The sequence below is a fragment of the Podarcis gaigeae genome (genome assembly GCF_964106915.1).
Source record: "Podarcis gaigeae genome assembly, chromosome: 16".
In the NCBI taxonomy this organism is placed as follows: domain Eukaryota; kingdom Metazoa; phylum Chordata; class Lepidosauria; order Squamata; family Lacertidae; genus Podarcis; species Podarcis gaigeae.
Genome location: NC_139693.1, coordinates 16784300 through 16811101, shown reverse-complemented (window position 1 = coordinate 16811101; position 26802 = coordinate 16784300). Strand labels below are relative to the sequence as shown.

At 48.2% G+C, this 26802-nt stretch overlaps 2 protein-coding genes across 3 annotated transcripts; one reads left to right on the top strand and one right to left on the bottom strand.

Annotated features, from left to right (window-relative positions):
• The first annotated feature begins 765 nt into the window (after positions 1 to 765).
• Positions 766 to 15187, top strand: USF1 (upstream transcription factor 1). 2 transcript variants are annotated; one of them, XM_083716581.1, is made up of 11 exons: positions 766 to 1337; positions 4706 to 4793; positions 5671 to 5720; positions 5982 to 6094; positions 7302 to 7403; positions 8570 to 8768; positions 9250 to 9337; positions 9526 to 9584; positions 11321 to 11415; positions 12482 to 12610; positions 14147 to 15187. In XM_083716581.1, exons 2-11 carry the CDS (start codon positions 4786 to 4788, stop codon positions 14231 to 14233), a joined length of 930 nt encoding a protein of 309 aa, XP_083572707.1. In that variant the 5' UTR covers positions 766 to 1337; positions 4706 to 4785; the 3' UTR covers positions 14234 to 15187. The 2 variants fall into 2 exon arrangements, with proteins under 2 accessions (XP_083572707.1, XP_083572706.1); XM_083716580.1 differs by having other exon boundaries at positions 5976 to 6094.
• Positions 15188 to 16285: 1098 nt separating this feature from the next.
• Positions 16286 to 26543, bottom strand: LOC310833787 (immunoglobulin superfamily member 11-like). Its single transcript, XM_083716579.1, has 7 exons — positions 26410 to 26543; positions 23681 to 23841; positions 22401 to 22605; positions 20050 to 20205; positions 18272 to 18394; positions 17454 to 17610; positions 16286 to 16892 (listed from the first exon to the last, which is right to left on the bottom strand). Exons 1-7 carry the CDS (start codon positions 26489 to 26491, stop codon positions 16586 to 16588), a joined length of 1191 nt encoding a protein of 396 aa, XP_083572705.1. The 5' UTR covers positions 26492 to 26543; the 3' UTR covers positions 16286 to 16585.
• Positions 26544 to 26802: the final 259 nt, after the last annotated feature.

Genomic DNA, 26802 nt, shown 5'->3' with positions numbered 1-26802 from the left:
TCTCTCTGTCACCAACAGAGGAGCAGCACCTTTGGGTTCTATTTTTGTAATACTTTCATCTGTCATGAGCCACTTTGAAGACTGGGTATAAACCTTTAAAACAAATAAAATATGATTTGTAAAGTGCTTTGAACATTCACAAGTGCTACACACTTGTCAATACAAGTGTCCTGAAGGAAGTACTGGGGTGGAGGGCAATCACAGGATAAAAGTCCAAACTGGAATAATTCTTGTAATTCTAGCTGTACCTTTTCCTATTCCAACCTAATGCCATTTTCAGAGAAGAAAAGTAACCTGACCCAAAAAGAATTTTTTTTTTTGCAAGTTGCCAACAACCAATATGACCTATATGGAGCTGCTTCCTTCAAAACGAAACACAGCAAATGGCATCATAATTTGCACTGGTTATGTGAACATGAGATCATAAGACACTGGAGTCCTTTATCAATAAAAAAGGATTTAACATAGGTTAAATCAACACCATACATTTAAAACAGACACCGCACCCATTTAAAGCACATGACTTTCCCCCAAGCATCCTGGGTACTGTAGTTTTTAAGGGTGCTGCGAACTGTAGCTCTGCTGAGTAAAGTCTTGAGCGTTAAATATGAGATGGCTGTGCTTTAAATGTACATTACGGATCTGTCAAGGCTCAGAGTAACCAGAGGAAACTTGTTGCCCACAACAAAGATGGCAACCCTAGGCAATGGTCCTTCCTTATTGGCTAGAGAAAATGAGCCAAACCCGTTGGACGTTAGAAATTGAGAGCTGAAGGTAGCGCCCTTCGCTAAGATGGCGGCCACCGGAAGTTAAAGACAGACATTCCGCTCTCCCTCACACCCCACTCATGGCATTGCATAACATAAGTGAATTTTAAAACAGTTCTCTCATTGCCTACCTGCACTAGACGTAAGTGCAGGTGACCAGGAGTCGCTCCAGGACAGCGCTGGCGAGAAGAGAAAGACCCGAGCCGCCATCTTCCCCCCCTACTCCCTCCCCAAAATGGCGCCGGCGAGAAACGAAGGCCCGAGTCCCTCCCTAAGATGGCGCCTGTAAGGAAAAAAAAGGCCGGATCCCTCCCTAAGATGGCGGCGGCCGGAAGCGGCGGCCTTTCCCCTCACAACGTTTCCAGCCGCGACGCCCCGGGTCCAGGAACCAAGCTCGGCGAGGCGGGGCTTGCGCCGCCTGCCGTGGTTGCCTCCCCGTCGAGCTGTATGGGCGGCGGCGGCGGCGACGGAGAAGAGAGGCAGAGAGGACGGAAGAGAAAGGCTCCGCGGTGCGCATGCGCCGATCTCCATGGAGAGACAAGGGGGCGAGAGAGACGGAGGGGAGGCCAGGTAAACAGTCGCCCGCCCCCCAACCCCACCTCTAGCAAAGGAGGAGGAGGAGGGGATAATTCGGGGGGCGAGCGGGGGACAGGATAGGGTTGGACGGTTGGAGGCTCCGTGGTGCGGGAGGCGGCGGGGGACTGCAATGAGGAGGGGCGCAGGATTGGGCCCGGGGCGGGTGGGTGTCTTTCTGGCCTCAGTTTCTCAAGGCGAGGCGGCTCTTCAGACGAGACTGGGCGGGGCTTCTCCCACAGCAGCTCCTCCCCATTTCCAGGCCTCTCCCGATATATCTTGTTTTTTGGGACTTCACACGTGCGAGGCCGCTTTTATTATGGGCTCGTGTCCAGCTCAGTTGCACTTGGGGATGTCAAGTGAGCCAAGTCAGTTTGTTTCTTTGGGGCTGCTCTGGGTGTGACTAACGTTTAAGTAAGCAAGCTATTACCACCACGGCTCTTATGATCACTGCCGTCATGTTGTTGTGAGTTTCGTCGGCTACAATCCGAAGAGTGACTAACGCTGGGTGCATGCTTTCTCTCTCGTTGTTATTATTTGCATTGGTCTGCTCTTGAGGGTGGCTATGGTTGAGTGCAGCCGAGTATTACTACTACTGCTGCTATTCCCATCAACAGTTTTATTGGGTCTATTCTGAATGTGACTAACGTTGGGTGCAAGCTGTTGGTGGTGGTGAATGCAGCACTGCGGACTCTGCGGTCCTTATCTCAGACCCTCCTTCAAGTGCTTCTCCCCCATGGGATGTCCAGAGGGTGGAATAGGGCTTTTCAGTGGTGGCTCCCTGCTTGTGGAATGCTCTCCCCAGGACACCAGACAGAAATGTAACTTTTTTTACCTGGGCTTTTGGCCCTTAATTTGAGGGGTTCTAAGTACTTGTGGCTTCTCTTAGTGGCACAGGATCCATAATGCCTGCTCTTCGTTTTGTATGGATGTGTTTTTTAATTATTATTTGGTTTGTTGTAACAGGTTTTAATGTTTATACTGTGTTGTAACTCACTTTTGTGAGTAGTTAATAAATATAAATATTGTTTATTTTGTTAGCTGCACAACACGGTCCCAAGTTACCCACAATCAGGTTTTAAAAACATACAAAATATTAGTGTTGCTATACTAATAACAACGGTGAGTAACAACGCATGTGGTGCTATATAATATTTATAGCATTACAACAACACCTGTGTACTGTGTACAGTATCTTAGAGTTTCATTGGCAAAAATGAGTAGGCCCCTTCCCTCAAGGAGCTTACATATTAGAGTGGAGCAGGAGTAAGAAAGGGATAGGAGCTAGGAGTGCACAGCTTGGGGGACAGGGCATCTGTTTTTCCACGCAAAACGTCCCTGGTTCACTTCCTGGTCAGTTAAAAGGATTGGGTAGCAGACTTCTCTCTGCCTATCCTTGCTGCTGAAGAGAGTAGTGGGCTAGCACAGTGTTCTTCAATCTTAGGCCCCTAGATTTGGTTGGACTATGACTCCCATCATACCAATGGTCAGGAATGATGTATGCTATAGTAAAACAACATCCTTGATAGAAGGCAGCTTCCTTCTTGTATGAACACAGGAAGGTATGCATCATTCAAGCTTGGTTGCCATCAGCTTGGAGGATCAAAGGAGTGGTGTGACTTTGTGGCTTGTTGCTTTCCTTGGAAAAGTTGCACGTCTAACCCCCACCTGTGTGATGCAGTGTAAGAAACTGGGATAGAAAAGCTTGGAGCCAAATGGCTTTTGGGACCTGGGTTGTTAATGCATGTTTAATTTGGTGTTTACAATAAAAAATATCGGTACCATACTTCAGTTTTCAAAACACTCTATTGTTAATATCCTTAACGCATTGTCTATCTTTAACATATACTTTGAGGCTTCAGAGCACTTACCGGTACATTTCAGTAATCCTTGAGTATCCGCCAGCCGCACGTTTTGAGGAGCTCACAAATGGAGAATCGTTAGGTGCAAAATGCACTGGTGCATTACTAATTTCAAGCCCTGGTATGATGTGTATGGAGTCTGATCCCTACACCACCCTGTCTTCTTTAAATATCTGTGTGAGTGTTTATATAGTGCTATCAGTGTATATAGCCCTCTGCAGGGGCGCATAAAATGGGAAAGGTTGCTGGCCTGGTAAGCTTGCAATCTAAAACTTAAAAGTGATGATGGGGTGCAAGAGAAGTGCCTCCTCTCGTTCCGAGTTGTGGGGTTGTGTTGAGTGCAGGTCTGAACAATGGTGCCATCACAGTACATGACCCTTCATGGAAATGCACATAATATTTAAAAACCCACCTGAAGGACATTACAAACTAGTAAGTGTTCATATGAGTGGTTAGAGCAATAAGATGTTGTCTCCATTGGTTGCTCTTTTCCCTCCCCTCTGGTGCCCCGGGGAGGAAGTTTGTGATGCAAATTGATCCCTATAATTTAATGTACCTTCTCACAGTCTGCACTTGTGGGATGTCAGTAATCTCTGTTACTGATTTATACAGTACATGGGATGCCCATAGCTAAGTGTTAGAGCACAGCCCTCGTAGGGCTGGGAAAGACCTGTCTGAATTCTGCCACAGTGGGTGTAGAGCAGGATGAATAAAAGCAAGTTCTTCTTTGCATAGCACATAGTTAAACTGTGGAACTCCCTCCCATAGGACACAGTGATGGCTACCAACTTGAGTAGCTTTAAAAGAGGATTGGAAAAATTCGTGCCACAGATACACATGTGGCAGTTATTTCCAGGTTAGGCTGCTGTAAGGTGCTCTACATGGGGCTACCGTTGAGAAAGGTCTGAAATTTGCAATTGGTCCCAGAAAATTAAAACTTGGCTGCATGATACATCTGTTGCAATGCCTCCCAGTTCGTTGCCTGGCTCAGTACAAGGCACTGGTTTTTACCTTTAAATGCATCTCCACCCTGTGAACCAGCTTGCGGGGTGGTTTCTGCATCCCTGTGAGGCATGTGGAAACTAAGGACCTGGGATAGAGCATCTTCATCAGTGGTGCCCAGGCTGGACATTGGAAGATCCATCTTTCCACTTAAAGCCTTTTAGTGACAAGTCGAAATGCTTTCCGGGCATTTCATGGAAATTCTAGCTTTTGACTGTTCAGCTTATTGGTCCTTTTGCTTTTTGCGTTAAGGAGGGCCAGATTTGTTTGGTGCTTCTGTTCTTAGAATTCTGAGCCGCCCAGGCAATTCCATAACAGTGGAAATAAATGAATATTACAGAGAGCTTTTTTAACCAAAAGCTAAAATCTGAGAGCGCTCTGGGGCATTGAAATTAGGGCAAAATTGCTTAGCTTTGGTAATAGCATTATTGTTAGTGTGTGAGGAAATGAGGCAGCAGAACGATAGGCATCATCTTCACGAATCTGTGTTTTCCTTCCCAGGGTCTGGATGAAGCAGCTGTGAAGCAGTGGAAGACTAAAAACCCAGGCTCCAGTCTTCTGATGCATAGTAGAGTGAAGAAATGAAGGGGTGAGAGAGAGGACGCCTCTGAATATATTTTGCTTTGGGGGGGAGCAGTAGGGGGTGGCTCTTAGTCTCAGGCCCTGCTTGGGGGCTTCGTGGGGGTATCTTCTTTGCTTCAGGCTGCTAGCCACAGGGCTCTTCTTATGAGAGTGAGTGAATGGCCCCACAAGTTTCTGAGATAAATTCTGTTTGTAAACAATAGCAGGGCTATTAGGCCTAGTGGCTGATAGTTCTCTTTTCCTCCTGCTCCTAGGATATTTGCCCTGCCAGGGAGTCCAGCATCCTGGGGCCAAACAAAAAATTCTGTCGAACCCACAAGCAGGCCTCCCCTCATTCATCCTCAGCCAAAAAGCATATTGCCTCTCTCCTTGAAGGATTGGACAGATTCATGGAGCATAAGGCTATAAATGGCTTCTAGCCAGGAAGGCTATGCTCTGCCTCCATGGTCAGAGCCATAGGAAGGAGGAGTGCTCTTGAGTTCAAGTCCTGCTTGCCTAACCTCCCTCACAGGGTTGTTGGAGGGATAAAGTGGGAACTACGTTCTCCACCTTGAGCTCCTTTGAGGAGAAGTGGGATATAAATGTAACAAATACATAAAATAAATTACGTTGCACTTTCTGATACTGTTTTTAAATGCTGTAAGCCCCCTTCAATCCCAACTTGAGAGCAAGGCGAGATATAAACACATTAAATAGCATTAGCCTCCAAGGTCTGGTGCATGTGGAGCAGGGTGTCTGCTGAAGGTCTCTTCTAAATAAGGGAGCCCCTCCCTCCTTCTGTAGCCGCCCACCCTCAAGAAAGAAGCGGAAAGGTGGGTGCACACAGCCCAAATACTATTTCAGGGCTCTCCTCATGTGCCTTCCATTTTTCTCTTTCTTGGCAGACAGCAGAAAGCGGTAGAGACAGAAGAGGGCACTGTGCAAATCCAGGAAGGTGAGCACCCAGCCACACCTGCTGCTCTTGCTTCCGGCCTCCCCACCCCCACCCCGCCCCATTGCCTCCCACTCCCCAAAAGCTAAACGGTGATCTGCTAGTGGAGATTGGCCTCCGCTCCATTCTAATCTTCTGGAAGAGTGCTCCGGTGGTTGTGCGGGTGGATGGAGAATGTTCCTGCCTGGGCAACGCTTAATGAGCAAATGTGTCCATCTCTCTTCCCTGGGCGGCATCCCCTTCCCTTCTTTCCTTAAGGGGCAGTGGCGACAGGCGAAGATCCCACCAGTGTGGCCATTGCTAGCATTCAATCAGCTGCCACCTTCCCTGATCCCAACATCAAATACGTCTTCCGGACAGAAAATGGGGGCACTCAGGTAAGACACTTATCGGATTCCCCTCGTGCCGCTGGTTTTGTTTCCTTTGGGGTGAGTTGGTGGGTGTGCAATATAGTGGCTCTGTTATTCCTTGACGGTCAGAGGCAGCAGTACCCCCACAGAAGCCACAAGAAGGGAGAATACCTTGTGCTTGTCTCCTGCTTGAAGGTTTCTTCACAAGCATCTGGTTGGCCACTGTAAGAACAGGATGTTGGACTAGATGGGCCATTGGCCTCATCCACTACTGTTATTCTCATGTTCTTCCCTCTGTCTATTCTCTCTACATCACCCCTAAATCAGCACACACACCCCATCTCGTTTCCCAGCATTTCTGAAAAATAGACTAAAACAGTAGGCGTTCATAAAAATGGGAATGGGGTGCCTCTGCTGCCTCATCCAGTGTGTCCACAGACATGTGGAAGAGACCCTCCCATCTTTGCTCTGCTAAAGTGCTCCGTCCTTCCACCTTCTGGAAGCCCAAGGTGACCAAAGCATAAGGAGACGTAGCACAGGGTGCCTCCCTGTCTCTGGCATGCAGGAACTTGTACCCTCTCAGGCTGGTCCTGCCAGCCCCTTCATTAGCCTGGCCTGTGTGTTCCCCCTTGGAGGCATGAGCCGCCTCTTGTGCAAATGCAGTTATGGGGGCATCCCAGGACTGCATCCTGGAACTCTGAAGAGCTGCTGCTAGTCAGTTTAGGCAGTACAGTCGTATCTTGGTTGCTGAACGCCTTGGAACTCATATGTTTCAGCTCCAGAATGATCAAAAACTGGAAGTGATTGTTCCGGTTTCCGAAAGATTTTTAGAAGCTGAACATCCGGCGCGGCTTCCGATTGGCTGCAGGACGCTCCTGCAGCCAATCAGAAGCCATGTCCTGGTTTTTGAACAGTTCCGGAGGTCGAACGGACTCCCGAAATGGATTCTGTTCGAGAACCAAGGTACGACTGTACTGAGTTACATGGACCAAATGCCATGACTCAGTGTAAGGCAACTTTCTAGCCCCCCCCCCCCCCGCGCCTTGCAAGAAAGTAGCTAGGCTAGGCCAGGTAAAAGCATGTGTAAGTTAACCTCATGGTTCAGCAGGACTCTGAACCTGCGTTTTCTGGCTGGAGCTGATGTGGGTTTGGAGGGGGGCAGATTGGCAAAGGCTGTTCTCACCACTAGGCTCTTGCTCTGTTAACGATGTCCCCCCTTTGCTCTTTTCACCAGCTGATGTACAGAGTGATTCAGGTAGCCGAGGGGCAGCTGGATGGGCAGACCGAGGGGACTGGGGCCATCAGCGGTTATCCTGCAACGCAGTCCATGACACAGGTGGGTTCTGCGGAGTCAGCGGAGGAAATGGTGACATTGCCAGTCTGCTCTATGCAGTCATCCTTTCTGGCTGAGCTGTTAGCTCTGCTCCTCTGGCCCCAGGTGGTTTGTGGCTGGTGAAACAGGCTCCTTGAGGCTTATGGGCAGGAGGTGGATATTCTGCAGGCACATTCACCCCAATTCTGCAGCTTGATTAACTTAGGTACGGCTGCATGTAGTTAGTGCATTTGCAGCATTCAGCATCTGCTAGTCAATACGTAGGGCCAAAGGGTGATTCCAGGTGGGGCTTAATTCATAAATGGGTTGTTGAGATCTTGCAAACAGGTCATTGGCAAGAGAAGTTTTTCTTCTTACTGGGTTTTCCCTGGAAATAGTATATCTGAACTAAAATAGGGGGCGGGGATACAGGCTGGCATATTTTTGCTGTTTATATTGTGTGGACTCTCAAAATCTTGCAGGCATGTGGCACCTCCAGACCAACAGAAAGAGCCCTCCTGGAAGCACCCAAAGAGTGACAAGGAATCCTTCTTAGCTCCTCCCCTTCCCTTTGGCTTTTCCATAGCTCATAAGGACTAGAAGCTTGTTTCATAAAACCAGGCTGCTGAATATCAAATAACTGCCTCTGCCCCTCACTTCTTGCATCTAAGGTACCTTTGAAGGTATAAGCAGCTCAATCCAGGCAGTTGTGATGCTGTTGGGGTGTTTGTGAAGGGTATCACTGGATCACGTTCCTCAGTTTTGTTGAATTAATTCAACTAAATAAGTTTTAATTGGATTTTGGAAAACAAATGTACAATTAATTGCTACTGTTTTGAATTTTGTGTGTTTTATCTTCACCAGTGGGTTGTCCAAACTTCTGTTTTGAATGATGCTTTTATAGAGTAGGGTAGAATGAGACTAGGGACGAGTTTATGGAACCAAGGGGGCGGTTGCCTGAGAAGGTTTGGGAACCACTGTGCTAGACTGAAGGTTCTGAACCCTCCTGTGCCGATTTTGCACTTGTGCCTTGGGCTTCAATACAAAAGCAATGTAGGAAGAGCATCTCAAGGGAGGAGCATCCTGAGAGAATAACACCATTGTTTGTCTCTGCCTGAGATGGGTACCTGCCCAAGTATTTGTTGAGGTAGATGTATCTGAAGGAGGCTCCTCTCTTCTCCTCCTCCCAGGCTGTCATCCAGGGCGCATTCACCAGCGAAGATGCCGTTGAGACAGAAGCTGCGACTACGGAGACACACTACACGTACTACCCTGCCACTGCAGTGGCTGACACCAGCACGTCTGCCGGGGCAGGGACCACAGCCACAGCCGTGGTGACGACCCAGAACTCAGATGCCCTGCTGGGGCAAGCAACGCCAACTGGCACAGGTCAGTTGGGTTGGGCTACCTGCGAGACAACTAGAGCCTCCCCTCTCCAGGAGCCTTCTGGCAAGTTCATCTTACTTAGCTCCTTCCCCTGGGAAATGGAGTTGCTTCCACCTCTGGGCTCGCTACAGATTTTCCATGTCAAGATGGAGCCGTTTTGGCCATCTCAGGTTGTTCAAATGAATTGGAACAATGTTGCGCATCTAAAACGGTTGTCGCAGAGCATGAGTGGTGACGTTAGGAGTCTAGGTTACACAGGTTGGACACAGATTTCGGGAAACAAACTCCCATTCCTACAGATCGGGGAGACCCAGTTTCAGATGTGAAGGTGCAACCCAGTCATTTTCATATCCTCACCACCACTGCTTCTCCCCCCCCCCCCCTTTAGAACTAGGACAGCTTAGCCACCTGTTTGGTTTCATGGCAGTTCCTTCAGAGCTGTGCTGCTCTTCTCTACAACTCTGTCTTGTTTTGAATTGCACAGGGCAGTTTTTTGTCATGATGTCGCCACAGGAGGTTCTGCAAAGTGGGACACAGAGGTCCATCGCACCCAGGACTCACCCTTACTCACCGTGAGTGCTCTCCTTCCCTGTCGCATGCCAGTCTCTTAAGTTCTTCCTTTATTCGGGGGTGGGGCACAGTTTCCTTGAGTGTCTGATGGCTTCCCAGCCTGGAAGGGGGGCTGCTGAGGGTCTCCTCCTGTCTCTGGAAATCTGAATGGGAAACCCAGTGCCAAACTGTGTGTTTCTGACTCCCTCAGGAAGTCTGAAGCTCCACGAACGACCCGAGATGAGAAACGCAGGGCGCAGCACAATGAAGGTGAGTGGGAACTATTTTGCTAACGAATGTGATCCTTGAATTTAGCCACACTGTTCCATGAGGAGAGGTTGCTTGGAGTGCTGACTGCCTTGCACCCCTCTGTAGGAGGATCTTCTTGCAGGGCGTACTGCAGCCCTGCAATCTGTTCAGCATCTTGAAGGAGACTGGTCCACATCCCACCATTCTAGTATGCCAATCATTCTTCCACCTCATGATCAATTATTGTTTTGTTTGAATTCTTAGTAGGTCTGAGACCCTGTATGTATTGAGATAGATTTGCGCACAACAGAAATGTTTAAGAAGAAGAAAATTCATGTGAAACCAGAGAGCATTTGTGCCCCGTTCTCCAGCCAGAAAGACTACCAGAGTGGTTTACATACTCAAAACAAGGCAGTCCCTACCCGCAGGCTTACAATCTAGAAACACAAGGGAAGGGGGGCATACTTGGTGGTGTGTTCTACATGTGCCACGGTTTCCAAACTAGGCTTCTCCATATGCTCTGAATCCCACCACCTTTGGTGCTGCCTTCTTCCTCCTCTTCATTTCGGAAAGTTGGGTGGTGGTAAAGCTTGCCGGGCTCTTAGTTTAACACAGCAGCAGTGGGCTCCTGTGGACTGGAGGATCTCCCCTGTCTGAAGTAATTTGGTGAGGGCAGCAATGACCAAGGTTAACTGGTATGATTTTAGTGATGAATTGCTCTTTCCTAGCTGCTGTACTTCCTGCCTCTTGCAATTTTTAATTACCGTATTTTTTGCACCATAACACTCACTTTTTTCCTACAAAGTAAGGGGAAATGTCTGTGCGTGTTATGGAGGGAATGCCTACGAGTGGCATGCATACGGATTTTCCTCCTCTAAAAACTATGTGCGTTTTATGGTTGGGTGCGTGTTATAGAGCGAAAAATACGGTATTTCTTATAATCGTTGACAACCCAATTTCTTTCTCTTTTTCTTTTTGAAGTTAAAGAAGAGTCGTGTTCTCTCTCCCGACCCCCATATATACTATCTTGCTCACAACCTCTTCAGCATACCCTGTTTCTCCCCCTCCCCCACCTCATCTATTATCTTGCCTGGTATGTTCTAAAAAAAGAGGAAGCCTCTAAAGAAATCCTATAAGGGTGTAAAGATGTCGCTGCATATGCCAGTATATATTCACATCTCACCCTCCAGGGATTTTATTCTGAGTTCTTAAGTATTACCAACGCTGGCTAAAATTCTGGAAAAAATAGTAAGGCTGTTTGAAGCAGTTGAGTTGTATTCAGTTGCAGGTAATAATCATCAAGAGGTGGGACCCAGCTGGCCACCTTAAATGGAGAGTTGTGTGTGTAGAATGACTGGTGGTAGGCCAGGAAGGCAGGGGGTCATTTTGGGCTAGCCAAAAGGCTCCTCTTGAGGAATACTGAGTGCTTTTTCACAAAGGGCATAGCTAAACTATGGAACTGACTCCTGCAGCAGGCAGTGATGGCCACCAAATTGGATGACTTTAAAAGAGGATTGGACAAACTCATGGAGGAGAAGGCTACAAATGGGTACTCAGCATGATGGTGATGCTGGGAGGCCATCATGATTTCAAATACTAGTTGTTAGAAACCACAGGAAGGGAAAGTGCTCTTTTGCTTGCAAGTTTCCCCAGAGGCATTTGGTTGGCCACTGCGAGAACAGCATGCTGGACTAGGTGAGCCCTTGGCCTCATCCAGCAGGCTCTGTTTATGATGTTTATCTTTCCATCTCTTCCAGTGGAGCGCAGGCGCAGGGACAAGATCAACAACTGGATTGTGCAGCTGTCTAAGATTATCCCTGACTGTTCCATGGAGAACACCAAGTCTGGGCAGGTAAGGGGGCTTGAACTGGCCTTCTGTAGGAGCAGAGACAGTCTGGGCCCAGTTTCAGAAAGGCCCCAGCAGGGTGCCAGCCCTTGACTTCAGCCCTACTCAGTGTCAGCTGCTGCATCTGTGAAGCTGCTTGCCATTCTCATTTCCACAGTGCCCTGGCATGATGCCATGTTGACTGCACCAGGGCTTTCTGGGTAATCTTAAAATGGTGGGCACATCACTGAGGGATCAAAAAGGCCAGAAGGGGCTCTCCTGAGAGAGGTGACCTGAGCTCAGCACCCTCTCAAACACTCTACCTACCAAACTTCAAAATCTTGTGTCCAGAACTCTACTCTGTACATCAAGGAAATCGTTCATTTTGGTATTTAGTAACCCATGGTGGTTTCCATATCAAGCAGTCTGTTTGCATGTGCATGGATTAAAAAACATACAGGTGCAAAACAGGAGCTGTTGGGTGAAGCAGCAGCCATCAGTTGCTTCGGATGCCTTGTAAAAGCAGACCTGTTTGCCCAGCCTTTCCCTGACCCCAGAAGATTGGACCCTGTTTTGTGTGTTTCAATTCCTTTAATGCCTTTTAAAATTCCTTTTTACAAGCTTTGCTGCTGCTGCTGCTTTGTTTGTTTTGGGTTGTATTTTTTCTGTTAATTCTGTTGCTTTTCTATTGTTCACAACTCAAAGCTTTTAAAAACATAAGAGCTTTTGAATAGAATCTTTAAAAAAAACGATCCCAGGATCTGTCTTGTCACCCCCATCAGGAGGAGTCCCGTGCTTCCATCTTCACCTGGTTTAGGAATTGTTTGGTTCCCTGGAAACTGTCAGGGGAGTCTTTCCTCTCACACACCTGCCTTAACTTGTTGCAGCACCTGCTTTTAACATTTCTAGGCAGAAGAAGGCAGTTTTCCAGTCTTCAGGGAAACGGCACATTGGAACGGGTGGAAGGGGGAGGGAGTTGAAGAGAGAAGGCAGCCATGAACTGCCGAGTGTTCCCACCTGAAGTGTCAGGGGCTGGTACTACCCTGGAGTCTCCCCCCTGGGCCCCCAGCTCAATCACTCGCTTTCACTGCAGAGCAAAGGAGGGATCCTCTCCAAAGCTTGTGACTATATCCAGGAGCTGCGGCAGAGCAACATTCGTCTCTCTGAGGAGCTGCAGGGCTTGGACCAGCTACAGATGGACAACGAGGTCTTGCGGCAGCAGGTAAGGCTGGCCAGAAGGAGGAGAAATAGTGGGGGAGCTCTTTAAAGGGATGGAAGTGGCATGGCAGGGGCTCTTCCAGCAGAGTCTGCCTATTGCTTGCCGCGGTATGTATGTATGTATATGTAGGGACACGGGTGGCGCTGTGGGTTAAACCACAGAGCCTAGGACTTGCCGATCTGAAGGTTGGCAGTTCGAATCCCCGCGACGGGGTGAGCTCCCATTGCTCGGTCCCTGCTCCTGCCAACCTAGCAGTTCGAAAGCACATCAAAGTGCAAGTAGATAAATAGGTACTGCTCCGGCGGGAAGGTAAACGGCGTTTCCGTGTGCTGCTCTGGTTGGCCAGAAGCGGCTTAGTCATGCTGGCCACATGACCCAGAAGCTGTACACCGGCTCCCTCGGCCAATAAAGCGAGATGAGCACTGTAACCCCAGAGTCGGCCACAACTGGACCTAATGGTCAGGGGTCCCTTTACCTTTATGTATGTGTAGGAATATAGGAATTTGCCTTGTGCGGAGAGAAACCACTGGTCTTTCTAGCTCAGTATTGTCTACACTGACTGGCAGCGATTTCTGGCAGGCATCTCTCCCTGGAGATGCTACTGGGCATTGAACTTGGGTCCTTCTCAATTCAGAGCAGATGCTCTCCACCGAGCTGCAGCCCTTCCCTTAGCATCTAGGGACATAGGAAGCTGCCATATACTGAGGCAAATCAGTGGTCCATCTAGCTCAGTATTGCCTACACTGGATAGCAAAAGCAGCTCTCAGGCCTTTGAGGCAGAGGATATTCCCAGCCCTGTCTGCAAATTGAACCTGGAGAGGAGTGGCAAACCAAGCTGATGGACTATGCCGTAATGGCAAAACTGACGGGAAAACTCAGAAACTAAGAGGACAAAAACTCTATAAAAGAATGGGAAAAATTTATAAGCTATTTAGGAGACCACTGTAAGCAGATGGAAACATTGGCAGGATTTTGATTTCCCTTCTAGCGTAACAATTACCATGGATAATATGGATTGATATAATAGAGTATGGAAGAATATGCAGTTTTAAATTTTCAAAATGGGACCCCGTGGAGAGGGTGGGGGGAAGTCCCGAAACTTGGAGGAATCTCTGTATATGGATATATATTTGGATTTTTATAACTTTGTATATGTAAAACCAAATAAAAATGTTACAGATAGGTAGCCGTGTTGGTCTGCCATAGTCAAAACAAAAAAATTCCTTCCAGGAGCACCTTAAAGACCAACTAAGTTAGTTCTTGGTATGAGCTTTCGTGTGCATGCACACTTCTTCAGATACGTGTGTGCATGCACACTTCTTCAGATTCAGTATCTGAAGAAGTGTGCATGCACACGAAAGCTCGTACCAAGAACTAACTTAGTTGGTCTTTAAGGTGCTACTGGAAGGAATTTTTTTGTTTCAAATAAAAATGCTTTTTAAAAAAATGATTTCAAATTGAACCTGGGACCTTCTGCATGCAAGGCTGCACTCTGTCACAGAGCTGAGGCTCTTCCCTGCTTCCTTTCTCCCTCTGCAGGTTGAAGACCTGAAAAACAAGAACCTGATTTTGCGAGCGCAGCTGCGGCAGCACGGCGTGGAGGTCATCATCAAGGACAGCCACTGATGAGCCACCACTGACCAAGGGCCCTCCTCGCCCTCTTCCTCCTCCTCCTCCGGCACAGCAGCCGACGGGGGTCCTGTGCCTCGCCGGTGCTTCCACGCCAGGCCCCCGTCCTTGTTGTACAGACCCAGTGAGCAGCGCTGTTGCTCCCGGGCCAGGGAGCTGGGCTGGGCTCAGCTCAGGACACTTGCCTCTGCCCAGCGCTCTTCCTCACGGCCCGGGACCTGGCTTGCCCCCTTGAGCTTAGGCGCTGCCTCTCGACACAGTCCTCTGTCTTGATACGACCCTAATCAGTTCCAGGGCCGTGACCTTTTCTCTCTTTCTTTCTCTCCTCCCTTTGAACAGCACCTCTCACCTGTGCGCTCGACACACCTCCCGCTGTGTCCGTGCATGCGATATTATGTAGACATGTTGCACGTCCCCCCTTTCTCCCTCGCGCCGCCTATAGGCCCTGCCTCCGCAGCACTGCCCATCTCCGGGCACCTTACTCTTTGTGAGCGTGGAGAGCTGAGAGTCTTCCTCTCCCCCAACCCTGCTTTGTGGCTCTCCGGCCCAAACCAGCCAGTAGGAGGAACCCTTTACAGCCTCACACGCGCCTCCCCTTCAAGGCTGGCCACCTAGTTCTGCCTCTGGGCTTCCACTCAAACAGCTGCAGGTCTGATGTGGCCCTCAAAACCCTCCCAAGACTCTGGGCTTGCAGTGAAGACAAGCCTGCCACAGCCTCCCCCTTTCTTTGCTCCGCACCCTGGAAGGTGGTTTAACGTTGCTCTCTTGCCATGGAAGCCGTTTGCCAAGGAGGTGAGTGTGGGCCGAGAGCAGCAGTAGCTGTCCTCCCGTCTCAGGTGATTGGACAACTGGTTGGGGTGATGCTTCTCTCTCTTTTTTTGTTTTTCCCCTGTTTTTTTTTTTAAAAAAAATAAGTCTCTGGATTAAAAAAAATAAAGTAATGGAAAAGCAGGGGGTTGTTCTGTGTTCTGGCTAGTGGATGAGTGTCAAGTCTCCTCTTGCAGCGGTGGAGAGGACATTGAGTTTGGTCCTGCCAAAATATGGGGCAGTACTGTGAAGCAGCTGGAGAGGTCTCCTGCCTAGAGCACTGGCCTTGAACTGGTGGGTTGGGATATTGGAGAAGGATATTGACAAGTTGGCGCATTTGTGGAAGAGGGCGACCAAACTGATCAAGGTAACGAAGCCTTGTGAAGAATGGTCAAGGGAGTTTGGGGATGTTTTGCCAGAAGATGAGACCGAGAAGTGATGTGATAGCCATCTTCAAAGGGCTACCAATTGGAACATGGAGGAAATTTGTGTTCCGCTGCCACTGAGGACAGGACCCAAACCAACTGATTCAAATGACAAGAAAGATGATTCCGACTAAATATCAGAACGAACTTTCTGACAAAAAGAGCCGTTTGACAGTGGAACAAAGTCCTTCAAAAGGTGGTGGACTCTCCTACCCTGGAAGTTTAACAGTGGTTAGATGGCAATCTGTCTTTAACTGCGGTTCCTGCATTGCAGGGGGCTGGACTAGACAACCCTTGGTTGTATGACCCACTACTAGGTCATGGTCTGAACCAAAGTGGTTGCAACAATGTTGTTGTTGTTGTTGTTGTTGTTGTTGTTGTTGTTGTTGTTATAACACCACACACCAGTGTGATATAGTGGTTAGAGTGTTGGCCTAGAACCTTGGGAGGCCAGGGTTCAAATTCCCACTTGCCCATGAAACTTTCTGGGCCACCTTAAGCCTCACCGAACCTACTTCACAGGGTTCTTGTGAGGATCAAATGAGAGGGGGAGAGCCATAGCTCCTTAGGAAAAGGTGTGATATAAATGCAGTAAACAAATACATTTCCCAGCCCTAGCTGGAGAGGCCAGACATCGATTCTGGTTTCTTCTACATGCACAGCATGTGTCCTTCCACACAGCCATTCTCTACTCCAGGACACTAGCTAAGGACGTGGAAATTTCACACAACCCTTGCACCAAATTGTTGGAGATCAGAGCACAAGAAGTGTGTGTGTGTGTGTGTGTGTGTGTGTGTGTGTGTCTTACGCTAATTATATTCTCACCCAGCATAATTTGGCTTGCATAAAATGGGAGAACCATTACCTAGCGCCTCTGCAGATGCACCAACCCAGCTGATGCCGTTTCAGTGAGCCAAGTGGTCAAAACAACTCAAAGCGCAAGGTCTGGGGGATGATGATTGTTATTAAAGCACAGAATCCACACATAGCCCCAAACTTGTCAGATTATCTGGGGTAGGGCTCTCCCCAGGGCAATTTCCAATCCCCACCCCTAAAGTTCTGTTCCCTTGCTCAGGTGGAGTTTATCCATGCAGAGGGTCATCCGTTGTGGGTGTTCCTAGACCAGGAATCCTCTGGGTTTTGGGAAAGGACCTGGCTGTTTCCCTTCCTCGCTTCCGGATGAGGACCCCTGCTCCTCAGAGAGGCTGTTGCTTCTCCATCTCCCCCAGGGTTGTCGTGGGCCGCCTGGCAGTGTGGCCTGGCTGAGGTTCCCCTGCTCAGGCCTCCGTTCACGATGGGCATAGGTGGTGTTGGGAGTGGAGCTGGTGAAGATCCAGAGGGGCTTGGTGATGGGGCTGGCTGCAGGGTTGGCTCCAGAAGGACTCTTGACAACTATCAGGCGCCCCAACGTGAAGCTGTCTGTCCTGTGGAGCAACAGCCAAGGTTAGCCACATTTGAAACACTAGGGCTCAGTCTAGTGGGTTCCCCCAAAACTGTTTCACAAGCTTTATTCAGGTGGTCTGAAGAATGGCAAGAGCAGTGGGTGTTCCATAGTTCTTGGAACCTAGTGGACCGCTTAGAAGATGAACAGGGTGAGATGCAGGAAGGGGCACTTCAAAAGGAGTAGAGAGGATTACCAGCTTGGAGGTGAGTGGTGCAGGCCTGAAGTTCTGGGGGAGAGGCACTTGAAAGGTGTGGAGGGGGTTTGAAAAGCTACAATTCCCAGAGGGGAATTCTGAGAATTGCAGTTCTGTGAGGGGACTAGGGGTGTCTCCTAACAATGCTCAGCACCCAAACTATAACTCCCAGAATTTTTTTGGGGGGGGGGAGCCTTGATGGTTTAAAGTGGTATTGTAGTGCTCTAAATGTATGGGTTTGTGTATAATACCCCAAATGGTAGGTATTTCCTGGCTGCAATTCAGAGGTCTGCGGTGATCCTAGTGCAAGAAGCATGCTAGCCCACATTGGCCTTTGCATCGATTTACCTGTGCTTTTTCCGTGCATTGTCCTGTTCCAGCTCTCTCTGCTTCTCCACGCTCTGATGGTGCAGCCACAACACCAGTGCAAAGAGCGTCATGAGCACCAGGCCCATCGTGAGCATGAGGCTGATGCCCACTGCGAGGGAGGTGGTGCCATGTGAGGCTGGAATACAGCAAAGGAAACGGGATGAGAGAATGGCCACTCACAACGCCCATCAGTCCCGTTATCCCTGCTGGCTGATGGGAATTGTAGTCAAGAGCATTTAAAGGGCACCATGTTGGGGAAGGTTGGCTGAAGACAGCTGTCTTGCCCCTAGCAATAACCAGTAGGGTTTCTAGATCTCAAGGAGGACAGAGTTAACAGTTGTACAGAAGAGGTAACTGGGAATGGTCATAAACTCTGGGAGAGTGGAACTTCCTCACCTTATTTCAGGAAAAAGATGGGGTCCTTTGGATAGCAGCAGCAGGGCTTGAACTGGGAGCCTACCTGATGCATATCTCTGTCTGCAATCTTAACTCCACTTACCTCTGCAGAACTAACTCTTGGGATGCATATTTTAGGACCTATTCCAAATGGCTTTTAAGAATTGTGTTTAAATTGTTGTCACCCGGGTTGTCACCCGGGTTGAAGGGCAGGTAATAAATTGTAATAATAACAACACCAACAATAGTTAATATAGGCAAGTACATCAGGCGGGAAGGCCTGGGCACATTCAGAGATGGACACCTTGGTACAATGAAGCCATGCCATGTGAATCTTCTGGATCTGCAGCTGAGGGCACCAGCTTAAAACCCAGCCCTTTCCAGACACTGGCGATACTCACTGACGTGAACACGCAGCTCCAGGACACAGAAGGTGGAGCCCAGCATGTTGGAGGCTGTGCAGCGGTAAAGGCCCGAGGCCTGCGTCGTCAGGTTTTGCAAGGTCAGGAGGGCACGTTTGCCATCTGCCCAACGAGAGGGCCAGAGCCGGAAGAGAAAGGGGAAATTAGCAATGGGGAGTAACTCCTCCCCCCCAACCCCCAATCACAATCAGCATAGGACCCTCATCTGTATTACATGAATGTGAACAGGAGCTGACCTGCCACTGCATCCCCTTAGGAGAATTCTTCAAAGCTTGGCTGAGATGGATGGATGTCTAAAAATGGCAACAGATGCATTCTTCTTCCCAGAATAATGAGGCAGTGGGAAGTGTGTGTGTGTGTGTGTGTGTGTGTGTGTGTGTGTGTGTGTCTGTGTGTATTAAGAACAAGGGAGGATCTGTAGCATAGATGTCCTCCCTTGGATTCAGCACTTTTGGACGTTTCGTCTTCCAAATCAGTCTTCCTTAGCTTGCTGCCCTCCTGATGTTTTTTAGACTACAATTCCCATCAACCCCCAGCTGGCATGGTCAGTGGTGGGGGTGTATGGGAGCTCCCATAAAAAAATCCCTGTGTGGTACTGCTCTAAATTGATATTTAATAGAATTAAGACAACTAATAATAATCACAACAACAAAAATATTGTTATAGGTTTGTGGGGGGGGGGGTGTAGTCTGTTTGGATGACTCCCTTGGTCCCTTCTAAGCCTGTGATCCGAGATCCAGTTATGCTTGGAAGCTAATAGCTGCTGACCCACCAATTCCAGATCCCGTTTTTTTTAAGGATATTTGCTTAGGCTAGCCAGTTAAATGCTGCCATTTACCAACTTTTCCCAACTCACCCGGCTGGATGCCACATCATCCTAGAATGGAGAGCAATATCTTCCCCATTCCTTATTAAAATTTTGGTCTTCCTGATTGTTATTGGCCCAGAGATGGAAAGAAGTCCCAACCAGAGAAGAATGACAGATTAACTTGATGGATTATGCCGAAATGGCTAAAATGACCAGAAGAATCAGAAATTGGGGAGACCAAAATTTTAATAAAGAATGGGGAAAAGTTATATTTTATCTTATAAACCATTGCAAACAGCTAAAATATTGTAGTTTAATGGTGAATTTTGGACACAATGGAGAGGTAAAAGATTTGGATTATTATAATCCAAGGAGGAAATTATTAACAACAAAACCCACAAAGGGGAGGAGGGAAGCCCAGGAGATTCTTTGGAATCTTGTTTTTATGTTGGATATGTGATTGTAAAATTTTAATCTGAAAAACAACAACAACAAAAGAATGGGGAACAATAAACCAAGAAAAAGGGTCTGCGTTTGAGAGAGCTGTGTGCAAGAGTTTGGGGCTGATGACGGAAGCTGGAGACTCAGAAGTTTGTGCTCTGTGCTGTGCTTGGGGGCTCCCCTGGAAACCTAATGGGGAAGCAAGATTTGTTGGGGTGTTGATGCTGCGAGTCCCTCCCTCCTACGATGGGGTTTGCATATATGTGTGAAGAAAACCATGCAGCTTAAAGATACCACCATCTCTCTTCTTTCCAAGGAAACTGAACCCTGGGTACGCACTGGAGAGTTTTGCAGCCTGGCCATTAGGGTAAATGCAACAATATATAACACCCCCTCACAAACCGTCAGTCAAATAAAAGGCGTCCCATCTAGTTTGCAGCTTGCCCTATTCGTCCTGGGACCAGCAGCTGTCTCAGGCTGAACGCCGCCTCTCTCGGCTTCTTGTTACCTTCATAGCTCATCATCAGAGGTTGCGCATCAGGTGGGATCTTCTCCCAGGTGAACGTGGGGGTGGGCATCCCTTCATCCACAGTGCACGAGAACTGGAGGCTTCCGCCCTCCTCGCGGTCGCCCTCGCTGGAGCACCTGGGACGAGAGGGAGGCACTGGGGGAGGGACACAGAAGAAGAGGAAGTCCAGTTCAGACCCACAAGCCCCATTTCTTGAGAGAGGATATTTATGCTCGCTTTTTAAATACGCAGATATTTTTAAGATTACAATAATGAAGTTGTTCCAAATGAAGATGATGTAGAGGCCTAGCAGTATTTAGAAATAAAAATAAATAAAAGGTAATGAAAACCAAATGTTTGATATGCTAACCAGAATAAAAACCCAAAGTAATATTACAGATGGCACACATATCGCTTGCTTTTGTTTTGAAATTCGTTATCTAAACCTTAACCAGCCAATACCATTTTTCAATTGATTTGTTCATTTTGATAGCTTCCAGGAAAATGCTGGCTTGATCAGGAGCTGTTTCTTAACCAGCCTGTGATTTGGGAGTAAGGAGTTGTGCAAATTCTAGCTATAGCAAATAAATTCTAGCTATAGCAAATAAATAATAAATTGGTATTAACGGTTTACAGCTCAGGTGTCCCATAAAATTTCTTTGAATTTGGTTGGTTGGGGGAAAAAAAATCCGGTTATTTCTTTAATTTTGTCTAAGATTATGTTCCAGAAAACTTGTTAACGCTAAGACAAGACCAAAGTATATAAAGTAACATCTGCATGAGTAGAATTACTGTACATCCCTGGCATTTACTATTGGCATTGGGATAAATCAGGCTTCCGCAACCTCGGCCCTCCAGATGTTTTTGGCCAACCACTCCCATGATCCCTAGCTAGCATGATGGGAATCGTCTCAAAACATCTGGAGGGCCGAGGTTGAGAAAGCTTGGGATAGATCTTGTGAAATCTGCAAGGGCGGAGACACCACAGAAATATATTATGAAGATATATTGTCTTGCAAATGACTACATATTAGTCCGGTGGTGCCTGGTGCACATTGGCACTGCAGGGCGGTGGGAGTGAGGTTAGAAAGCAAGGAGACCAACTGTAGATGGAGCCAACTGAGGCCGCATTCGTGTCATACATCTAAAGCACTGTGATACCACTTTAAACAGTCATATATTCCCCCAGTGAATCTTGGGAGCTATAGTTTGTTGAGAGTGCTGACAGTTGCGAGCAGATCCCTATTCCCCTCACAGAGCTACAGTTCCCAGAGTTCCCTGTGAGGAGGGGTTGATTGTTAAACCACAACTCTTAACACCTTTAACAAACTATTCTTCCCAGGATTCTTTGGGGGAAAGAACGTGGTCTAATTTGAGTTTTATCTACAAGGGCAACACTGAAACAAGAGAGGAGGAAGCAGATGCCCAGAGGCACCCGCTGGGCTGGCTGTGAGAAAGAGGGCAGGTGGGTTTGGAGGACCAAAGGTTGGTGCATTGCCCTAATGGACCAACTGAATTTGTCCCTTGGGTACGTTCTTAAACAGCCAAGTCCAAGCATCTTCAGGGACCAGTTAACTTATAACGTATTCCCATTTCTTTTCAGAGGGAGGTATTCTAGCATCACGATTAGCTACCCAGGTATAAATTTCACCAAAAGGTTTTCTTGAACAGGGTCAGGTGATTCATCATTAAATTTAGATTAACTGACATCCATGGCAGAACCGACATAGCACGGTTGCTCCCCACATCTGAGACGCTTGGCTCCCAGTACGTTTCTGAGCACAATTTAAAGTGTTGGTGCTGACCTTGAAAGCCCTAAAGGGCCTTGGCCCAGTATACCTGAAGGAGAATCTCCACCACCATCATTGGACACTGAGGTCCAGATCTGAGGGCCTTCTGGCGGTTCCCTCACTGCAAGAAGCGAAGTTACAGGGAACCAGCCAGAGGGCCTTCTCAGTAGTGGTGCCCACCCTGTGGAACACCTTCCTATCTGATGACAAGGAAATAAACAACTATCGGACTTTTAGAAGACATCTGAAGGCAGGCCTGTATTGGGGAAATTTTAATGTCTGATATTTTACCATTTTTTATGTGCTGTAAGGCACTAGCTATTTGCTATAGCTAGAATTTGCACAACTCCTTACTCCCAAATCACAGGCTGGTTAAGAAACAGCTCCTGATCAAGCCAGCATTTTCGGCACCCAGAGTGGCTGGGGAAACCCAGCCAGATGGGCGGGGTATAAATAATACAGTTGTTGCTGTTGTTGCTGTTGTTGTTTATTATGGAAAGAGACAAGCCTAGCCTCGTGCTTGTGAAGGAGCTGAGAGTAAGGATGTGGGAGCAGCCATACCAAACACAGTGAGCTGGATGACTCCGATGTTGGGCGTGGCAGCATCTGGCGGGTTCATCACACTGCACTGGTACCTGCCGCTGTCAGAGCTCCGTGTGTCGTTCAGGATGATGGTGGCGCTCTTGGTGGGCGAGAAAGCAAAGCCCACCCGGCCTGTGTAGTGCGAGATGCTCTCCACCACCTCGCCTTGCTCGTAGGCAAGGACCTGCAGAGCAGAGGAAGGGCAAGTGAGATGACAGGCCAAGGATGCTCAGAGCGAGAGAAGAGAGTGAAGCTAAGAAGACAGTACATTGAGGCAGTTTCAAGGTGGGCAGGTGAGTGAAAGTCTAGACTCTCTGTTTGGTTATGCTGGGCCTTGGCTTTCTTGGGCACCTGTTAGAGGACTTTTGTTCAGGATGTTGCTTGTCAATGGATTGCTAGGTCAGGAGCATCCCAGACCCTGAGATTTTATGGCCCAAACCTGAGAGCTAGGGTGGCACCTGGTGATTCTGCGCTCCCTCCCACCACTGAACCCTGGAGACGGAGGTTAATTGGGAGTGGCAAGGAGGGAAGACCCTGGAGAGCCCATGCAGTAATTTTCAGCTGGCTCCTGCCAAGCTGAAGCTTGCAAGCTGCATGCAGAGTCTTCCGAATAATTTAAAAAGTTTTTTTTTTTTTTAAGGCACTGTTGCCCACCTGGAGATTCAAGCCGTCCCACCTGAAGGGGGCTAGGCAAACCTGGAGATTTCAGGTCAGGTCTGGCAACCCTACTAAGGCTGATTGGCAGATCTTTCATCAAAGGGGACCTAATGGTTAGGGAACAGTTGGCCTTTTCTCTGGAGAGTGATTTGAATGTCTCAGGTTGGAAGAGGCAGTTTTGGGACAGAAACAGGGAGAGAAATCCAGAGGCTGGAGGAGCATCTTGGAGATACTGATCCTGCTATCTGGAGATGAGATGTGTGTGTGAGACAGAGTATCTCCTACTTTGGAGGAATGCATAAATACTGCAAAATACTGGCTAGGAATAACTTGTGGTCCCAAGCATCTAGGGAGCTTCAGGTTGGCACGTGCTGCTGTAACCACTAGATGACGCTGCCTCTCCTTTTGGCACGATGAGAAATATAGTTCTAATATTCCATGGGCCACCATCAGTCTCAGGCCATCATGGCGAGATTCAAGTCTTTGCCCTCAAAGATGTATGTTAGAAAAATATCACAGGCACCTGAAACCTCAGAGCAGAAGCACTGCAAATTCCAAAAGGGGTGAGTTGGGGAAAGACCCTCCCGCCAGCTTGATCTCACCTGCTGAGGGCGGTTGGGGTCTGCAGATGGAATGATGGTCCATATGATATTGAGGTGGTTCAAGGGTGCTGTGGTGCGGAAAGAGCATGGCAAGAGGGCACTCCCTCCCTGTACAACTTGGATGCTATCAGCCACCACAGAGACCTTCACAGCCCCTGAGACTGAGAGAGGGAGAGAAGGAGGGTCAGGGATGCTCAGAAATGACCTTTCCGCTGCCCCTGGGCCTTGCTGGCTTTTGAATGTCTTGGATAGAAGGCTAGACCACACAAGGCTTGTTCTGACATTTATCCCTCTCTCCTAACAATAGAACTCATGGACATCCAATGAAGCTGAATATTGGAAGATTCCGGACGGACAAAATAAAGTCCTTCTACACGCAGCACATTGTTAAACTGTGGAACTCCCTGGAACAAGACGGCAGCAATGGTCACTGACTCGGATGGCTTTAAAAGCCGATGGGACAAACTGTCAGAGAAGGCCATCGATAGCTACTAGCCATGATGAAGAGACTATGCTTGGGTCCTCCTTGAAAGTTTCCCACTGCAAGGACAGGATGCTGGCCTGGAAGGGTGGTTGGTTGGATCCAGCACCTTCATGTTACGTTCTTATGATTCAGCAAGGCTCTTTTAAAGCTATTAAGCAGACTTTGCCAACTTGGTGCCCTTTGGGTTTGGGGCATGCCGGTCGGGGCTAATGGTGATTCTGGTTCTAACAACATCGGTTCTAACAACATCGGAAGAACATCTGGCTGGCAAATATTGTGTTTAAACATCTGGAATTCACACCACTCTCAACTTTGTACATTTAAAGATTCCCCCGCCTTTTCCCCTCCTTTTTTCTCGTGGCTCAATTTAGTAGTCATTAGTTCCTGCAAGAAAAGAGACTTATTAGGGACAAGGCCTATAACTGGATATTATAAAGGGACAGCAGTGGGACACCTCTGATCTTCCAGATGTTGCTGGACATACTGGGGACAAAAAAAAACAACCCAAACTTTTGGCACTGTAGCATCACATTGGAAGACGCACAGATGAAGCCAATGGGGGGGAAATGAAAGTAGATTTTTAAAAAATGACAGTGGGGAGCTCCTTGGGGACAATAGAATGCTTTTTTGGGGAGACAGCAGATACAGCTCATTCCTTTCTCTTGAAGACCCACTCTAGAGATAGTGCCAAGGGGAGTCTGGGTTGGAATGAGCCATGGGAGGCTCTGTTCCTGATCTTTTCACTTCCTTTCTCCAAAGGCCTGAGCACTGAGCGGCTGGATGGGAGGTGGGGGCGGTAGCTTTTTTCCTGAACAATGGGCCTGTGTGTCCCACTCCCAAGGGACCTCTCTCTTTTTGCCTCTCCTTCCCCCAGGCGAAGTGCGAAGGCATTGCAGTGAATGGGAACTGTCCCCGGGTTGAATTCTCAGGCTAGATAATTAATTGGAGCTGCCTGAACCAGTGACATCTCCTCAAGGTAATTGGTGATAATTGAGAAGGACCCGGTGATGTCATGGGACGTGCCTGAGAGACAGCGGTGAGAGCCTTTGGGTGCTGAGGCAGCTTCTATTACCCCCCCCCCCACCCCATCTCTGAGCAACCTGTTTGCAAAGATAGCAGTTGATACCAATTCCTCGTGTGCAACTTCCTATCCCCCTAACCCCACAGACCCTCCTGGGTGCTGAAATCAGCAGAGGGGGCCCTCTTGGTAGTTCTACCACCCTCATATGCTCAGGGGGTGGGGGTGGCTCAAGCAGAGAGAGCCTTCTCTGTGGTGGCCCCTAAGCTGTGTGTGGCACCTTCACAGCTTTCAACAAATGGATTCTGAGTGTGTGTGAGGAAAAACCCCACCAGTCACAACAACCAGTTGTTTCTCTGTGACCATGCTGTTGGTAAAAATAAGGGGCGTAGGTTGGGTTGGGGCCACAGTGGCAGGCATGGGCCTTTTTAGCAAACCATTATTGTTTGACTGTTATCCCAATAGGGAAAGCTGCTAATTGGTATGGATGAAGAAGCAAGATTTCCATAGGGTAAAGGCTTAACCCTGAATGTTCTCAGTACCGTGACCCTGAACCAAATCTGCCACCTTTTAAATTTTTTTAAAATGCTATCAGGACTACCTTGGCTGTAAGCCAGCCCCCAGCCCAAACACTGTAAAACCTGCAAGCAAGACAGGCAGACTGAGGTGTTATCCACCACACCATTTATTTTAAGCACTCTTATTCCACAATCTTGCATTTAAGCATTTATTTATTCATTTAATTATGCCCTGCCTTTTCTCCAGGACTCAAGGCAACTCATGGGGGGTGGGGAACCCACACAGATAAAACCCCCATAGCTAAAAACATAAAAGCTTATAGCTGAAAAGTAATGGAACTATGATTCCAACAGTGTAAAAAAAAAAAAATCTATTAAAATACAGACCCGGGGGTGGGGGGAGGAGAAATAGTACAACATGCTATTAACAGTCATGGCTTCCCCCTAAGATTCCTGGGAACCATAGTTTATTAAGGGTGTGCTGACCTTTCAGACCTATAGTTCTTAGCACCCACTGTGCCTGTTAAAAGTGCTTTAAATGGTTTGTACTTGTCCCAAGCAGAATGGACGGGGACCCCAAAAATATTCCCCGCTTGGTCTGCCTGCCCAGTTTGATTTGTTCCCCCAGTGAGGCTGTTTCTCTTCCCCCTGAACCCCTGGAAAGAAAAAACACATCTCCCTTGTTTTGCACCATCCCTGTTGCTGGTACCTGTTACGCAGCCAAGGAGAATCCACCAGCCAGGTAGAGCTCTGGGCCAGGGCCGGCCTCTGCCCTTCTTTCCAGGGCTCATTGCTCTGCAGCGGTCAGCTCAGTCCACCAGCGCAGCTCATTTGGTGCCTTCTGCCAGCCTTAAACCCTTGAAACACCCTCCCCCCCCCCACAACTCATCCCTTTTCTCTCTCCCCCCCTTTTCTCTATTTGCCCATCCCTCTTTGGCCAGAGACTCAAAACTGGCTTAGTCTGCCTGGGTTATCCCTCCAACGGCATCTGACAGGAATTTAAAATGTAGGCTCCTTGGGGCAAGGATTGGCCTCTTTTTCTAAGTTAGGTGTATACTTCTGGCATGGTGTTTTTTGTTTTTTGTTTAAAGGACCAAAGGAT

Coding starts and splice junctions, on each gene's coding strand:
- LOC310833787 (XM_083716579.1), bottom strand. CDS start 26,491: ATGAGCCCTGGAAAGAAGGGCAGAGGCCGGCCCTGGCCCAGAGCTCTA. Junction 18,395..20,049: donor TCTGATGATGAGCTATGAAG/GTAACAAGAAGC, acceptor CTCGTTGGGCAG/ATGGCAAACGTGCCCTCCTG. Junction 17,611..18,271: donor GGAGCTGCGTGTTCACGTCA/GTGAGTATCGCC, acceptor GCTGTATTCCAG/CCTCACATGGCACCACCTCC.
- USF1 (XM_083716580.1), top strand. Junction 6,095..7,301: donor CAGAAAATGGGGGCACTCAG/GTAAGACACTTA, acceptor TCTTTTCACCAG/CTGATGTACAGAGTGATTCA. Junction 8,769..9,249: donor AGCAACGCCAACTGGCACAG/GTCAGTTGGGTT, acceptor TGAATTGCACAG/GGCAGTTTTTTGTCATGATG.